Source organism: Melanotaenia boesemani, chromosome 8 (genome assembly GCF_017639745.1).
Source record: "Melanotaenia boesemani isolate fMelBoe1 chromosome 8, fMelBoe1.pri, whole genome shotgun sequence".
NCBI classification, from domain to species: Eukaryota; Metazoa; Chordata; class Actinopteri; order Atheriniformes; family Melanotaeniidae; genus Melanotaenia; species Melanotaenia boesemani.
In genome coordinates this window covers 36,147,072-36,165,024 of record NC_055689.1, presented here as the reverse complement: position 1 = coordinate 36,165,024, position 17,953 = coordinate 36,147,072, and the positions used below count along the sequence as shown (strand labels likewise).

The 17,953-nt window shown below is 43.5% G+C and overlaps 1 protein-coding gene and 1 gene segment (V, D, J or C); one reads left to right on the top strand and one right to left on the bottom strand.

Moving 5' to 3' along the window:
- Positions 1–280: 280 nt before the first annotated feature.
- Positions 281–11,292, bottom strand: LOC121645111. Its single transcript, XM_041993495.1, has 8 exons — positions 11,112–11,292; positions 7,215–7,310; positions 3,924–4,127; positions 2,607–3,652; positions 2,422–2,491; positions 1,855–2,029; positions 1,326–1,491; positions 281–1,158 (listed from the first exon to the last, which is right to left on the bottom strand). Exons 3-7 carry the CDS (start codon positions 4,123–4,125, stop codon positions 1,344–1,346), a joined length of 1,641 nt encoding a protein of 546 aa, XP_041849429.1. The 5' UTR covers positions 4,126–4,127; positions 7,215–7,310; positions 11,112–11,292; the 3' UTR covers positions 281–1,158; positions 1,326–1,343.
- Positions 11,293–14,708: 3,416 nt separating this feature from the next.
- Positions 14,709–15,685, top strand: LOC121645011. The segment is given in 3 exon segments: positions 14,709–14,729; positions 15,008–15,074; positions 15,207–15,685. Coding segments are annotated over 3 exon segments (474 nt in total).
- Positions 15,686–17,953: the final 2,268 nt, after the last annotated feature.

Below are 17,953 nucleotides of genomic sequence, written 5' to 3'. Positions count from 1 at the left end.
TTACTGTTATTATGTTTCACAGTAAAAAACACTTTACTGTAAATATCTTTTACAGTAGAACAGCTTTACTGTAAATGTGGTTTACAGTTAGAAAAACTTACCGCAAATTTTACAGTATAACTGTACTACCGCAAATGTGGTTTATAGTATATTACTGTAATTGTGTTTTACAACACAACATATTAATTTTGCTGTGCATTACTGTGAGTTTAGGTTTACCATTTTCAATAAGAACATTTTACTGAAACAATGTAAGATATAAAATAAAAATTAGTCAGAGAATGGTGAATAAAACAGACATTTATTGTCAACAAACTTTTCACAATTAAATGCATTTTCAATCCCATAAAACAATGTCACAGCACAGGACATAACAAATGTTGTCCAATTGGACACATGCATCAATATGAGCACATGACATCACTGAAGTGCCAACAATGATGATGCAAAAGGCTATAAAAAACTAAAGACATGGCGGTTCACCTGTCTGTCTGTCTATCAGTCCCCTGTCTAAAAGTAACAATCAGGGGTCCCCAGTAAATTTTCCAAGAATTTCATTGAGTAACACAGAATCAAAATAAACAAACAATAAACACACAAGTTAAAATAAATATTTTAACAACATTTTTGCAACACCTAACTGTTCTCTAAACAGAACCCACCAGCATGAACATTTAATGAATGGATTATTCTGCCAGTCCCCTGTCTGTCAGAAAATAATAATAATAACAACAATAATAATAAAGACAAAAAACTGAAATACGTATCAGGAGGTTTCCAGTAAATTTTCCCTAGAATTTCATTGATTAGTAACACAGAATATGACTGTTCTTATCATGGGTTTCATATACTTTCAACAATGAAACATTGACAGCTTAAAAGCAACTTTTTTTCCTTTAAAAAGAAAAAACATTTTTGCAACATTTAACTTTCTTCTCAAAACAGAACAAATCCACCAGCACGAACAGTGAATGAATGGATTATTCTGCCAGTCCCGTCTGACAGAATGAAAAAAATATTCAACAAATAATAAAAAAACAATACTTATCAGTGGGTCCCCAGTAATTTTTCCCTTGAAGTCACATAGAATAAGACATGGGTTTCAGGTTTCAGTTTCCAGGATGGTCAGATTCAGCTGAGTCTTCTCTCCATCGCCACCTGTCAGAGACATAGATATGATCAATGTTCATGTTCCTGAGGTTATCCACCTGTTGGTGTCATCTGTCTGTCTGACATCATGGTGTTCTATGGATTTGTGTACAGTAATATATGTGTTGGACAGAGTCATGTCATCAGTTATGTTAAAGATATCTACGTATTCTTACCTAGTTGGAAGTCCTCCATTAAAATTCAGCAAGTCGCTGGAGAAAGGTGATGACCCGAGAACTGATGCTTGCCACTTTTCTCTTGACAACACGTCCTGTCTTGCGGCTCGTACCTAGTTTGGCAGGGCATTTTGTACCCACATCTGGGTTGATCCTCACAAAGAATCTTTTAACAGAAAAAAGGCTGCTTTAATTTTAAAAAATTAAGGCATACAGTACAGCATCACCTATATCAGAGGCCTTAAACTGGTTCCAGAAAGGGCTGTGTGACTGCAGGCTTTCATTCCAACCAAGCAGGAGCACAACAGACTCCACTCATCTCATCAAGTCTTCAGGTTAAGACTGGACTCACTTGATCAGGTGAGTGGAGTCTGATGTGATCCTGTTTGGTTGGAATGAAAGCCTGCAGCCAAATGGCCCTTTCTAGAACCAGTTTGACACCCTTGACCTTTATGTTTTTTTCCCACTGTAGTCAAGCTGTCATGCACTAGATTTCATTCTTAAATGGTTGATGGTGCTAAGTACATACCTCTGTATCATCTCCATCGTGGTGGATGCTGACTCTTGATACTCCAGGTTGAAGACGTAGTATGATGCAAAGAAGACAGCAAGGGCGCTGGCAAAGTCATGCAGCTGCTCAGGCTCAAAGAATACCTTGCCCTCCATACTGACCATCCACCGGGTTGCAGACACCAAATCATTTCCTAAAACAGACAATGTGCTCACCATTACAAATAATGTTTCCACACAGGTGCTGGATCAGTCCACAGACAACAAGCCTGAGACTGTAAAAAATAGGATCCACACAGTCTGCTGCTGTTTCTCTTATTTATTATATGATGAAAATTATTATAGATTACAGGAAAAAAAACAGCCTAATGTTTCAGCCTTAAGGCCTGTGCTGAAACATACGGCTGTTTTTCCTGTTGGTTATCAGGTAGAAAAAAGAAGAGAAACAGAAGCCAACTGTGTGCAGATCCTGTTTTTGTACAACCTAAAACAGGTTAACTGTTGTAGGAAAAATATAGAATACCACAATAATTACATAGATTTCTACAAAAATATTACAATATGGTAAAAAAAAATATTTACTTACCAAGCACTATTACCCTTGGTGTGGTGGGTAAGGTCATCTCTCTTTCAACAGACATCTTAGTGGAAAATGCCTTTAAAACACAGAAGATAGCAATTTGAATGATAACCTAAATAATTTAAACACTTCTCCTTCAAGATATGTGTTTTATGTTGATAGTGCATGTGTAAAATTTAAAAGATAATTACATCAGCCAAGATGAAGATTGAGTCCTCTTTTTCTTGGAAGTACTTCATCAGTAGAAGGATGGCTGTTGTGGCGATCTGGTTTTGATTCAACTCTGCGCTGTCACACTCCCGTAGTAGATGTTCAGTCTCCTTGCTCCACTTGAGTCTCTGGCTTTGAAAGAAGTTCCAAATTCTCCTTCCCTTCGTACGAAGAGCTTCACTGAGGCGTGTGTCCACCTCAATATCAGTGAGTGTGTGGAAGTGCATGCAGAGGCCTCTTTTAGTAAACAGAAATGGCCAATGCTCTTGAATCTCACATAAAGTGGGGGCAGGCCAAGAGTTAAGCATGTGTCGCTGGTAAGTGTAAGTCAATGACATAAATTCATTAACATCTGTTGTCTCAATAGCTTGAGGACCTGCTGATCTGAAGACAGTTGACATAATCTGTCTTTTTGTCTCTAAGGTTTCAGCTGTTTCTCCTTCTGGTAGAGTTGTGGGTTGCCAGTTGATGCAACCATAGCTATCAAGTTCAGATCTCCCTCTTTTGATGGCAGGATCACCGTTTTCACTTGTAGACCTTTTCCTTGGCTGTCGGATTCTGCTGCTGACATTGTCTCTGTTTACATGTTCAACTCTCGTCTTAAGCTGTTTCAGTAGGGAATAATAACCACAGCCTAACTGCTCACCTTCTGCAGTCTTATCTGCAAAGGTAGCGGGATACTTAGATACAATAGCTCTAGCTACCTCTGCACAAGCAGCTCTATTGGGGTTGGAGCAGTGTACTCGCATTCCTTCTACAACAGTCCTAATCATTATTCTCCTGTCTTCTGGGTGAGCCATTCTGCCAGTTGCCATGGCTTGTGAGAGTCTTGTCGGCATCTTCTCCCACGGAACTAAGAAACTGCTGATCCAGGAGGCGTTGCTTGCATTTGGTTGTGTGGAAGGAAGAAGGCCTGATGCTTGTGGAGGATGGAGTGAATAACCCTGTAGTGACACAAGCACAGTTGGTGGACTGTCGGTTTCAGGTTCCGTTGAGGGGTTTGAAGAATTTGACTCCACTTGGTCATCTGTACACACAATCACAACAGAACAATTTCACATTAACTATGCACAGATTGAATATTTATTGAGTAGCGCTGAAGTTTATATGTGAAAGAAAATCAAGAGTGTTTGGAGAAATAATACCCATGACAATGAAAGATAGTTTTAAGATTTTTTTTCTTTTATGAACTATGAATTGATGTATGAAGTACGATTTCAAAATACCTCTAAAAATAACTTATTCCAACTATTTTCAAGACATGTTTTCTACCATTAATTACACAAATACATTCTCACCTTTTCTGAATACTTGAATGAGTCTTTGACTTTGTATTGGCGTCAGGAAAGACTTGAGGTCGCCGGGCTCAACAAACAAGAGATCTTCTCTGTTTCTGACACCAATAATATCTCTTAGGTGTTCAATAAGTGTCCTTGTTGTCTCTTCATGCAGGTCAGGTAATGCCAAGTTAATTTCATGCTCTAGGCTGCCATCATCCATACCTGCAATGATTTAAGAGGATGATACTGAATGATGCAGAGATACAACAGTCAAGCCTGGCAGAGGGTAGTAATCACACAAAGTGTCTGCTTGAACACATATGAATCTTTTTTCAGAATTGTGCAGGAAGTGAAGTCCAAGATCGATCAGTAACACAGACTGAAGAATATCCAAAACAAAGTGTACTTGTTTGTGACTAATGAGGATCACTGAGATTTTTCCAAAGATGTGGCCATGTTCATTGTGACCCATCGCAACAACAAGCCCTTTGCTGTACTTTGTTCCTCTATAAACTACTGCTGATACCTCTGACGTGGTTTCTTTTGTCAAGCCTGCTGTCCTAACAGACTCCTGAATAAGCCCATTGTACAACTGCTCATCATATTCATTAGTTTCACCAACTGCTTGAACTGCTGTGGCAAACAATGATCCACTGCTGAGGTACGCCTGAAGCAACTGGTGCCTTTCTGCCAGTGTTTTACAAAAGTGAACAAAGTTGTGCAGCTTTCTAGCACATTCTTTAAAATATGAATGTTTACTCTCAAACCTGAGAGTCCACAAACGAATAAGTGGCCCAAAGTGCAGTAAAAGGTCACTGTAGTGAAGCAAATAGTGATGCTTAGGCTTGAGTGGGTGATTAGGGAAGATTGTGTGTCTTAAATGGACATACTCTTCAGTTATTATCTTGAGGTATGCAATCTGGTCATGATGGATTTTGGGAGCACACATGAGCTCAACCATTTCCTTGAGCTGCAGACACAGTTGCCACACCTGACTGTCCATAGGATTTTTGATCCTGTTACCAATCAACAGTGGCAACAGTCGCAATAGACACCAGTTCTGTGCTGCAGACCCGGCAAGTTTTTTGCCACATTCCTTAACCTCACATGGTTTACTGAGGCTATCATTTCCTAAGTATTTAAACTGTGAAATCGACCTGTTTAGCTCAGCATAAGTGAAATGCTTTTCTTGTTTCACTAAATGACTTACATACAATGCCAAATCATTAGAGACTACACCTTCAAATAAATCATGACCCAAACATGGGGGAAGCCCAGTGCAGACATGAAAATATTTCAGCGAATTGAAAGGTGAGTCAAACTTTACCCCCTGTACCATGTCTTGGCCAGTGGTGGACAGCTGTTGTACACTCTCTTTGTGATGAGTTATTGTTCTTTTTGGACCAAGCTTAAGTGGTGTCTTTTCAAAGTCACTTCTTTCAATCAAGCAGTATCTACAAAAATGTGTACTACAACTGAAGTTCTCGGTGAAGCCACCTAAACAGTGTGAACCAAGATTATCTCCACATATGGAAATTAAAGCTGCTTTGAGGGTATTTCCATCATCTGTCTCAATCCCTGTATCTTCTAGATCTTTAAGATCTTTGATAATGCTTGAGAAGACTTTCTCATGACCAAAATTCTTGAAATCATTTTCCCTGCACAGCAACACCAACTGCATGGGATCAATTGAGGAGCGATTGTGTGGCTGCACCTCACCAAGACTCATGTAAACACTCAAAACTTTATGTTTTTTCTTCCCTGAGCCAAGAGGATTCACGACCTCAAACGCATCCTGGTAAAGGATAATGGACAATGAAGAGGGGCTGTCTTTTAACAGAACATTTTCTTTAACATTTCTTCCATCTCCCACGTCCTCTACAACCATGTTCATAGAGATCCGATTTTTGGATTGGTGATACTGTTCTCTAACACTTGACTGTCTGAGGAGGGATTTTAATGTCTCTTTGATGGAAATGTACTGACAAAAGCGTTCTTTTCCAGCAGCATCGGTTCCTAGATAAATCTGGGTGGGTTCAACATAGTCAAAATACTGCTTGTAAAATGTTTTCCTTGTTTTGTCAGATCTGAGAATTCCTTTGTTGTATGTTGTGAAGACATCCTCTTTAGAGAGATCTTGAATAATCATTTCTATCTCATTTTGTGGTATGTTTAGCTCAGAAAGCTTGCCCTTCAACTTTTCAAAAAAGTCTGACATAGAAGTGCTGTGGACATGCTGAAATCCATCAATAATGCACTGTATGGTGCTAGCTGGCAACAGCATTTTGGCCTGCATTTTCAGGTAAAAAAGAGCCAAGCTATGCAAAAATGTCTCTTGATGATCAACTCCACCTCTACATGATCACATGGAGTTGGAGTTCGATTCTCCTCTGGAGGCTGAGTACAACTTATTTTCAGGCAGAGTTGAAACCTGGGTTGTTTTTGCCTGCTTATGTTTCCTGGATAAATGTGTGGCAAAGGATGAGCGCACTCTGAAAAATTTGTTGCAGTTATCATTGGGACAGACAACTTTCTTGCCATCTTTAATATGAAATCTTAAGTGAGTGCATAATGCTGGAAAATTCTCTGCCACATAGGAACATGCCTCAACTCCACAAGCAAGAGTTTCTTTAAAATGAGTGTGTTTAGTCTGCGGCATGCAATTACGGTGGTTCCTATGCATATGGGACCTGAATGCAGAAAATGTTCGATAGGAAGCAGGGCATTGCTCTATTCCACATGCAAACTGATAATTAGCTGTGTGCTGATGTTTCTTCACATGACAACAAAATTGTCTTAATTCTGAAGTACAAACACTGCAAAATTTACACCTGTACATAGCTCCATGCGTCTGAATTTTTCCTAACTTTTATTTGCAAAAAATCATGGGATAAACACATCAGTGTTTGAAAAAGAGCTCAATTCATTATCAGCAAATGCTTCAACAGGTAATGTAAAGTAATTAATGTAAAGCAAAGTTTCCCTATAATTTTCTTTACCAGATAATGAGCTAATGCTTTACCAGGATGTCCAAGCAGTCTTTCTGATTATCTGATTACATTCAATAAGGGATCTACATAGCTTAAGTTGTGGACTTCCTTGTGTCCACCTTTTATCTCACTACACTGTTATGTCAGAGATATAGCTTTTAAAAATGTAGCTTATGTGCAATAATACACCACAGCAGGTATTTAAGCAGGCTAACCGACATGAACAAGCTCAAAGCTAGGTTAGATTACATTAGCTGTCTCTAAATTCCCAGACTATTTTTTTCTTCCTTTACTCTAATTAAATACAATGTCTTTTTACCTGCCGTTTTGTCTGGTCTTGAGAAGAGCTGAAGGTTACCACTCTCATCACACCAAGCTCTAACCGGGCAGAACAGATGGGCAGGACAGGACAGCGCTGCACCAGAATGGGCGGGAAAAAGCAAAGACAGAGACAAAACGATAATTCAATGTTGTCTTAATTTACCCCTTGAAATTTCAGTTTAAATAAGTTAAGAAAAACTAACAGCACAACCTATTTTTCCAGAGTATTTGAGCTACTTCGCTCTTTTAACCAAGCTAACACCACCTTTACATGGTTTCCCCAATGAAAAACAGTCTGATAGACGTTAGATGAAAAAAAAAACATACTCCCTTTCCCGATGATAAATAAATTAGTGTGGGAGGGTCTCATGACACCTGCTTAGCCTTACATTACGTTATAGCGTCCTGTGTTGCAGTTGACACAAACTGAAATAAATCTAAGCATTTGACCCCCCTCCCCAAAAATATAAAAAAAATTTTTTAATGAGTAACGTTAGGCGGGAGAGGCGGGTGTCGGGACACCTGCTTAACATTACCTTGTGACGTCCTGTGTTGCAGTTCCCACAAAGTGAATAAAGTCTCAGCAGTCGGTGTGGTTATGGTTGTAGTCGAACAACGAAGCGCTGCAAATTGGCAGAAATGGTCCTTTCGAGCATAAAATAACGATGATATCGCCACTGGCCGAAACTCCGTTTCTGAGTCCTTCTCCCTCCTCGTTAAGGAACAAATACGTCACGCGCCCATATACGCCTAAACAAGCAGCAGCACGCAGAAGGCCTGCGCTGTGCGGTGTACCTCCGCCTCTGCCTGATCAGAACTTTTACCCAGGCAAACATGGCCTGAGCAAGGGAGGAAAGTGCTTACTATAGAATATGAAAGTAATTTCACTACCCATATTTTAAGTATAATTTTAATGTTACTTTACTTGTCACCACAAAAACGTAATATCATTAACAAGACATCCCCAGCCTAAATAAATAACTAAATAAAAAAATAATAAAAACTTTCCCTGGTATCATACCTACAAGGGATGGCACTGGGGTGGAGGAAAATCTGAAAATGGCTGGCAGTGAAAGTTAAAATGTAATGTATTATTGCAACCACCACTAAAACAATAAAAAATACATAAACACCATTCAAATCAAACCATATAGGCTAGTAACAGCAGCGCTACTGCCAATGTTTGAGCAGTAAATTACCGTAATTTAAAAAAATACAGTAAGTTACTGTAAATAATAGCACTATACCCATAATGCAAAGCAAATTACAGTAACTAACTGCAGAAATTTTTTAAGGTAAGTTTATTGGGCCTGTTGTGGTAATTTACTGTAAAAAATATAGCAAAGGCTAACAGTGTGGGCTCTGGACCCAGTGTCCTCGAGAAGGGTTGGACTCACTTCCATTCTGAAGTAGCTCCCAGTAGGAGGTGCCAAGCAGGTGTGAGCATGCTCATTGCCCCCCCCCACTTGGCACCTGTACATTGGAGTTTACCTCGGTGGACGAAAGGGTAGCCTCCCTCCACCCTCAGGTGGGGGGACGGGTCCTGACTGTTGTTTGTGATTATGTACAGAGTGGCATTTCAGAATACCACTCAGGTGAAGAGAGGGGTGGAGCTGTCAACTGATCACCACCTGGTGGTGAGTTGGCTTAGATGGTGGGGGAGGATGCCGGTCAGGCCTGGCAGACCCAAACCTGTTGTGAGTGTCTGCTGGGAACGTCTGGCGGAGTCTCCTGGCAGAAAGATTTTCAACTCACTTCTCCTACAGAGCTTCAACCATGTCCCAGGTGAGGCACGGGACATTGAGTCCGAGTGGGCTGTGTTCCATGCCTCTATTGTTGAGGTGGTCAACTGGAGCTGTGGGCGTAAGGTCATCAGTGCCTGTCGTGGCGGTAATCCCTAACTCACTGGTGGACACCAGTAGGGAGGGATGCTGTCAAGCTGAAGAAGGAGTCTTATCTGGCCGTTTTGGCCTGTGGGACTCCAGAGGAAGCTGATGGGTATTTGCAGGCTAAGCAGGACACAGCTTTGGTGGTCGCTAAGGCAAGAACTCGGGAATGAGAGGAGTTGGGAAAGGCCCTGGAGAATGACTTCTGGACGGCTTTGAGGAGATTCTGATCCACCATCCGATGGTTCAGCAGGGGAATGCAGTGTTCCATCAACACTGTGTACAGTGGGGATGGGGGGCTGCTGACCTCGACTCGGGACATTGTGAGTCGGTAGAGGGAATACATAAAGACCTCCTCAATCCCTCCAACATGTTTTGTGATGGGGAAGCAGAGTCTGGGGACCCTGGCCTTGGCTCTCTTATCTCTGGCGATGAGGTCGCTGAGGTGGTTAAAAAGCTCCTCAGTGACAGGGACCCAGGGGGTGGATGAGGTCCACTCAAAGTTCATTAAGGCTCTGGATGCTGTAGGGCTGTCTTGGCTGACACGCCTCTGCAGCATTATGTGGACATCTGGGAGAGATCCCCTGGACTGGCAGATCGGGGTGGTGGTCCCCCTCTTCAAAAAGGGGGACCTGAGGGTGTGCTCCAACTCACATTCCACAGCATCCCTGGTAAGGTCTATTCAGGGGTCCTGTAGAGCAGGATCTATCTGATAGTCGACCCTCGGACTGAGGAGGAGCAGTGTGGTTTTCGTCCCGATAGTGGAACAGTGGACCAGCTATACACCCTCTTAAGGGTCTCGGACGAAGCATGGTGGTTTGCTTAACCAGTCTACATGTGCTTTGTGGACTTGGAGAAGGCATTTGACCATGCCCCCCGGGACTCTTGGGGGATGGGGGTGGGGGGGTGTTGGTCCCACATGGCATGCCACCGGGGTCGGGCTGATATTACGATGTGTCCGTAGGGACGAAGGAAGGGGTAGGGGGGGCAGCGGGGTCCTGGTGGGGGGTTAGGGCTCATGGGGGGTGGAGTCTGCTCTCCTTCTTGCTCACTCTCCTCCCGCCATGGGCTCCTTCGGAGTGGATGGGGGCGTTGTGCCTTGGGCCCAACCAGGATATGTGTGTGCAACCTGGGGCTCTCTGGTCCCCTGGTGTGGTGGCGTTGGCTGCCAGGGATGGGTGGGTGTTCGGGGTGCTGGTGCGTTGGACTCTTGGCTGGGCCGGGGCTTTGCCCTTTGGCCCTCGGGTGGTCTTGGGGAAGTGGGGGCGCCTACAGCGGCCAGCTAAGGAGTTGGCTGCCTGGGAGAGAGATCTCTCTCCTGGTTGTGCCCCTCCCCGAGCCCCTCTCCTCCCCCACCACCCCACATCATACACACCACACATAGGGCACTGTGGGGCGAGTGGAGGCAGTGGGCTTGGCTGAGGGGTCCCCATTGCGGGATCCCCGGTGGACTCCTGCGACTTCCTGCCCCACTAGATTTTAATCACAACCTAGACATCAATATACATTTAGGGCCTCGGGGGGATGGGCTGTGGGAGGGCAGACAGGAGTAATATAAATATAATAAAAATATCAAGGGAGCCATGTATACAACATGTCTACCTTGGTAGAGCAAATATGTCAAGCAAAATATGGCACACCGACCACCGTTCTGTATGTTAGGATGCTGGACAGGACACGGTAAAAAAAAGAAAAAAAAAAGAGGTAACATCGCTAAATATAGCGGTGAAGTCGCTACGTTGGCAACACTGACTACAACCAGCTACCGACTGTAAAAGGGGTGCGCCACTGTGCCCTTGTTATTTAGGCAGCTTAATGAAGCTTTGGCCTTGCGTTCAACCCCTGGTGGTTGGCAAACTACAGGGTGAGAATGTACGTGATCAGAGATGCAGCAGAGCCGCACTCTGAATGTAAATATCGTTGACGATCAGGTGAATTTAACTGTGGCCACCAAAATCATGATCACGATCAAAATCGGATTAATTGTGCAGCCCTACTAGTCAGGATACCTCCAGGACGCCTCCCTGATGAGGTGTTCGGGCATGTCCCATCTGGAGGAGGCCGCGGGGAAGACCCAGGACATGCTGGACGGACGACATCTCTCGGCTGGCCTGGGAACGCCTCGGGATTCCCCTGGATGAGCTGTTGAAATTTCACAGTTTCATCCTTCAGCCAAAGCTGCTCTTCCTCCTGACTGCTGAGGAGTTCCTCCTCTTCCTCTTTAATACGAGCAGACTCTGGTTGCTCCTGGTCCAGGTTTGAGTTCTGGTTGCACAGCTGCTGGTCATCTTGAAGAGCTTCATCCACCTTGTAGACATATTGATGTGGAACCTCTGGAGGGATAAAGGGACAAATGAAAAACATGAAGAAAGATTTTAGTTTAGGTTAATTACTAGGGTTCCTAAAAAATAAACTTTTTTATACTTTTACTCGTTCCAGACTCTTGGTAGGTTTTCTCAGTTTGGGGACTGTGGGTAATGACCGAAAGAACAAGATCGCGAGTACAAGAGGCCGAAATGAGTTTCCTCCGCAGGGTGGCCGGACTCTCCCTTAGAGATAGGGTGAGAAGCTCGGTGGTCCGGGAGGGGCTCAGAGTAGAGCCGCTGCTCCTCCACATCCAGAGGAGCCAGATGAGGTGGCTCGGGCATCTGGTTAGGATGCTTCCTGGACGCCTCCCTGGTGAGGTGTTCCAGGCACGTCCCACCGGAAAGAAGTCCCGAGGAAGACCCAGGACACGCTGGACGGACTACATGTCTCGGCTGGCCTGGGAACGCCTCAGGATTCCCCTGGATGAGCTGATGAATGTGCCGGGGAGAGGGAAATCAGGGTTTCCCTGCTGAGGCAGCTGCCCCCGCAACCCGACCCCGGATAAGGATGGACGGAGGAACGGATGGATGGGCTGGGTTTGACAAACCAATTTTTTATTTTAATTATTAAAATAAAATAAGATTATTACAGTAATCTGATTACTGCCAGATAACTGATTTTGATTGACAAGTAAATGCACTCAGTGTTTTATATATTAAAAAGTTAACTGAGATCATCTTTAATATTGAAGAAAAACAGGTGATGTTACATAATCAGGTATAAATGAATCGATATCAAATCAGATTTAATCTAAATTGAATTGAAATAGGTTGTTGTGAATGGAATTGATTCAGGAAATTAGTGATGACATCCAGCCCTGATATATACGTGTGAGCAGGACGGCAGGACCTGGGCCGGCATTGAAAGCCTCGATCGGTTCTGCTGTCCGACCTGTTGTGTGCATGCGTGGTGTCGGAACAGCTCTAGTATGTTGATGCTAGCAAGCCACGTTCCGTCCCACAACTTTGGCTCGCTGACCCGGCATTTAAAGACCGGCTTTAGCCGGTCATGGGGAACGATCGGGAAGCTTTTTGTAAAGTGTGCAGGAAAACCAATAATGTGACCTGGAACGGTGTCACAGCGATCATATCACATGGTTTTTGGTGCAACTGCAAACAACCACCTGGTTTGTTGCTGTACTGTTCCATCTCCCATCAGCCCAAACATAAAAGCTACTGGTTATTCCAGCCTTGGACATACAGGGTCTATATGGGATTTCCTGCTACCACAGAGAAAATACCACTTCATTTTATGTGCTGTGTTAAAGTGACAGGTGGATATTTCAGTACTGCTGCTGCTCAGCTAAACTAGTCTGTACACGTAGGCTACCGTCCACATCTGTCCACATCTGTCCTGGTCCAGCTCAGAAACAGCTGTAAACTGGGCCAATGAGGAACATTTTCTTAGTCCAGGTTAAAGCTGATGAGGAGACTTTGTGACTTCATCAGTGTGTTTATCTGGCTGGAAATCTGCTTGTTGGCTTATTTTACTGCATGAAATCTTTGGTGGGTCCTGCTGGACCAAACAGACCTCCACAGGTGGGCTGCTGCATGGAAAAGTTTAATATGTTTAATATGCCTTAAATTGTAACGTAATGTTTTATTTTAGGATTAAAACACTGCTCTTTTAAAATAATGCAAAACATAAAAGAACCAGTCTTTTGAACGACTCTTTGAAGTGACGACTCCCGAATGAACGACTCGTTTCAAAGAGCCATAAGTCCCATCACTACAAAACACACTCATTTTAAATGGGAACATCATCTTCCCCAAATAAAGATGAAAATGAAGCTTTTTTTTCCTGAAAGGACCAAATTATCAGTCAGTTTTAGGTATTTACCCAGTAAGAACATGTGAAGTTCACTTACCCGGTAACTGCAGCTAGTTCAAATGGGTAAATACGAGGAAACTACTGTTCAACAGCTTCATAATTACTCTGGATTTACCCATGAAGTTCTTAGTAGCAGCAACACATGACGGTAACTACAGAAACATGTCAGTAAAAACGTAGAAAGAAAGAAGTGTTGAAGTACAGTGAAAAGCTTCTATTATTTCCTGCTAACTACGTCCCTGCAAATATCTGCATTGGGGTGGTAGAGATGTGAAACGTCTGCAACCAGCCCACAGTGGCATCTCAGCGTCTCTCTTAGTGTTTCTGCCTGAAACTGCAGCTGCAGCATCATTTTCCTCTCAGTCTAAAACTAAATGCTGCCACGTGGACTACAGATGGGAATTAGTGAGAACGCTGGAATCTGCTACAGAGCATCTTTACCTTGTGGATCAGGTTTTCTACATGGTCCCTGACAAATAAAGCAAATAAATCTAAACTAAATGTACCGTAGAGCTCTGATCAGGATCCTCCATGAGTCCATGTGTTAGTTCATTCAGACCATCCCAGTGTTTCATACCTGTTCTGGTTAACTTTATCTGTGGATTCCAGGTGATATCCAGCAGTCTGCGCTGACGATCGATCTCTTCTTCGTACTGGACGATGGTTTTTTCAAACTCTGTGAATATTTCTTCAGCAGCAGCAGTTAGTCGCTCGCTGATAAACTCTCTCAGATGCTGAACTGAAGACATTGTTGCTGAAACACTGAAATATTCAGCTGAGAGACGACAACACAACCGTCTTCCTGCTCCGTCCTCACACGAGGAAAGCTAACGATGCTGCTAGCGGCTTGTTTACTTCCGGTTGGTGTCACACTGGGACGTTCCGGCAGCAGAAGAGGAAGTCAACCTTTTATTCCGCTTTGTATTGGAAACATTCCTTACTTAAATGTACTTACTTAAATATAATTTAACCGTAGTACTTACCTAAATATAATTTAATTAAGAACACCCATGACCTTAGAAACTAATGTTTAAACCTTTATAGGGATTTAATCTTTGTCCAATTACAAGACGTTTGAGAGCTAATCTGAATGTATAAATAAAACCTAAAAGCACTCAGAGACCACAGACCTCCACCAAGCCATTGTAATTTGTTCCCAGTGATTTTAGGCATTAACTTTGAGTCAGAATCTGTTGGTAAAATTATCCCTAGAAAAAGAAGAAAATCCTGCATCCTGATCCAGATCACCCCTAAAATCTAATCACTTGTTTCTCTTGAGATTAAAAACAAACAAAAACAAAAAGGTAATCGAAATCTGTTGTCCTTTTCATTTATTTATTTATTTATTTATTCATTTATTTATGTTTTTTAGTTATGTTGCTAACAGACAAAGCAACGCTGGTGAAAACATGACCTCTACTTTGGGGGAGGTAATAATTTAAAGTGATTATGGTTTTCTCTCAGCTTTTTCAGACACCTGCAGGATGACACACTTTCTCCTCTCCAGGCTGTAGAGCTCTGTGGTAATCAGTCTTTATGTCAGACTGGTTTGAGCTGACAGAAATGCTGCACTAACTCAGATAAAACTAGAACTGTGCTGAGCAGAAAAGCAGCTCAGGTTCATGAGTCTCCTCCTACTGTTTGACTGCAGCTGTGAACATCAGACCAAACACAAAACCTCTCACAGATAATTCATCCTGAACTCCAGGTCCACCATTTCTCCTCTGGAAACATTAAAACACTGGCTGTGATTTGCTTCTTTTCAGCTCTCGTAGGTACGTATGTTTGTAAGAAGAAAACCTGGAAAACAACCAGGTTAAAAACTACAGATAGAGTTTGGATTCTCATTGAAGTGAAATCTGACTTTAGATCAGAGCTGGAAATAAAACATGTGGTCTGATCAGCAGGTAACAGCCTGGAAGATGATATAACTCCCAGCAGAGCTGAAGTGTTTTCATCAGAGGGTCAAAGAGAAACTCTGTCCTGTAACTACTCAGTTGCAGCTCAGAACCTGCAGTGGTATCGACAGGATCCTGGATCAGGTCCTCAGTTCCTTCTCCTCATCACTGTTTCAACAAGTCCAACTGTGGTGGAAGCAGAACCTCCATACCCTGGACTGACTGTAGAACTGAAGAGGGACAGAAAACAAGTAGATCTGGAGATCTCCTCTGCTGCAGTGTCTGACTCTGCTGTGTACTACTGTGCTCTGCAGCCCACAGTGACAGGAAACAGCAAAACTCTGTACAAAAACCTTTGGAGCAAAGACAACGCAATACTCCACAACGTCCACTAGAGGGCCTCACACACTGTTACACTTCTATGGTTTGTCAGGATTCAGTCTGGGTTCTTTGTACAGGTGGAAATAAAGTAAACATCACTGTTTTCTACATCATTGAACTCTAATGAAGTTATTTTATTTATTACTTTAGTACAAGCATCAGAAAATAGTAAATACACAATAATGATAAATGTTAAAGAATAAATTAAGTAAAAGAATTAATGATTTTGTTGCATCAAAAGATAAAAACTGAGATATTTTCTAATTTCAATAAAAATGTTTAATCTTTTTATCAAGTACTGTGAGTGTGTATGTCACTGGGAACACACTCCTCATCCTCCCTGGAAAGGTCTATTCAGGGCTCCTGGAGAGGAGGGTCTGTTAGAAAGTGGCCAGAGAGAAAGAAGTCTGGACCTCCTGCTTAAGGCGGTTATATACTCGTGCAGCATCAGCATCACCATCGTAGGCTCAGCGTAGCTCTGCAGAGGTTCGACACACACCTCTTTTAGACCTGACGTGCACCCCTGCTACACAGACGGCTACAAGGAAGTACTTCCTTATGATTGGTCCGTTTGGGATTATGAGTTTCCGGATTTCAAGATTCAAGATTCAAAGCGTTTATTGTCACATGTACAGTAAGGAAACAGGTTTCCCTGTACAGTGAAATTCTTACTTTGCCGTCCACACCGAATGCCATAAATATTCAAAGTACATAGAAAAGACTAATTTAAGAAGAGCATGCAAAGGAGTAAACATAAATATAAACTATAGGTAAAATATAAGTAAGTAAAGTAATCTATGGACATAATGTGCAGCGTGCTACATAAACTGTTCAACATTCAGCATTGAATGAATGATTGTGCAAAAAAAGAGCTGTCATGAGGTAGACGGTATGATCTATGTGCAAATACTGAGTAATAATAATAAGGTGATAATGTAAACAGTCAGTATGCGTAAATGTACAGTCCATTGTTACTCCAGTCTGCTGTTAGCTGTTAAGGAGTCTGATGGCTGAGGGAAAGAAAGAGTTTCTGAGTCTGCTAGTCCTGCATTTCACACTCCTGTACCTCCGGCCTGAGGGGAGGAGAGTGAACAGTCCATGTTGAGGGTGGGTGGGGTCTTTGATGATGGAGGCAGCTCTCCTGAGGACTCTGCGCTGGTAGATGCTCTGCAGAGAGGGAAGGGGAGTCCTGGTGATCTTAGATGCAGTCTTCACCACTCTCTGCAGGCGTTTGCGGTCCGTGACAGTAGAGCTGCCGTACCACACGGTGATGCAGCGGGTCAGGATTGACTCAACGAGGCAGCTGTAGAAGTTTCTGAGGATCTTCGGTGACATGCCGAATTTCCTCAGCCTCCTCAGGAAGTACAGCCGCTGCTGAGCCTTCTTCACCAGCTGTGTGGTGTTAAGTGTCCAGGTGAGGTCCTCGCTGATGTGGACCCCCAGATATTTGAAGCTGCTCACCCTCTCCACTTCCAGCCCGCGGATAAGCAGTGGATGATGAGGGTTCCTCTCCTTCCTCATGTCCACTATCATCTCCTTGGTCTTGTCTGTGTTGAGGGTAAGATTGTTGTCCTCACACCACGTCACCAGAGAGGCCACCTCCCTCCTGTAGGCTGCTTCGTCCCCACCTGTGATGCGTCCTATCACAGCGGTGTCGTCTGCAAACTTCAGGATGATGTTGTCCTTGTGGGAGGCGTGGGTGAACAGGGTGTAGAGGATGGGACTGAGAACACACCCCTGTGGTGTGCCAACGTTTGTGATGATACTGGCTGAGGTTCTGTTCCCTATCCTGACAGACTGAGGCCTGCCAGTCAGAAAGTCCAGAAGCCAGTTACAGAGGATGGGGTGTAGTCCGAGGGAGAACAGTTTGTGGGTGAGCTTGTGAGGGATGACCGTATTGAATGCAGAGCTGTAGTCAATAAAGAGCATCCTGATGTAGGAGTCTTTATTCTCCAGGTGTGAGAGGGAGATGTGCAGTGCAGCAGTGGCATCTGAAGTGGACCTGTTGGGCCGGTAGGCGTACTGCAGGGGGTCCAGTGTGACCGGTAGGCAGCTCTGAATGTGGGTCAGCATCACTCTCTCGAAGCACTTCATAATGATTGGAGTGAGTGCTACTGGCTTGTAGTCATTCAGGCAGGTGGGGGGGCACTTCTTGGGAAGAGGGACAATGGTGGTGGTCTTGAAGCAGGAGGGAACAGTTCTCTGGGTAAGGGAGAGGTTAAATATAGAGGTGAGAATGTCTGTCAGCTCTTTGGCACATGCTCTGAGGGCTCGTCCAGGGATGTTGTCTGGCCCCGCCGCTTTGCGTGGGTTGATCCTCCTCAGGGCTTTGTTTACCTGGGCTGGTGAGACAACTGGTTTCTGCATCTCCTCCC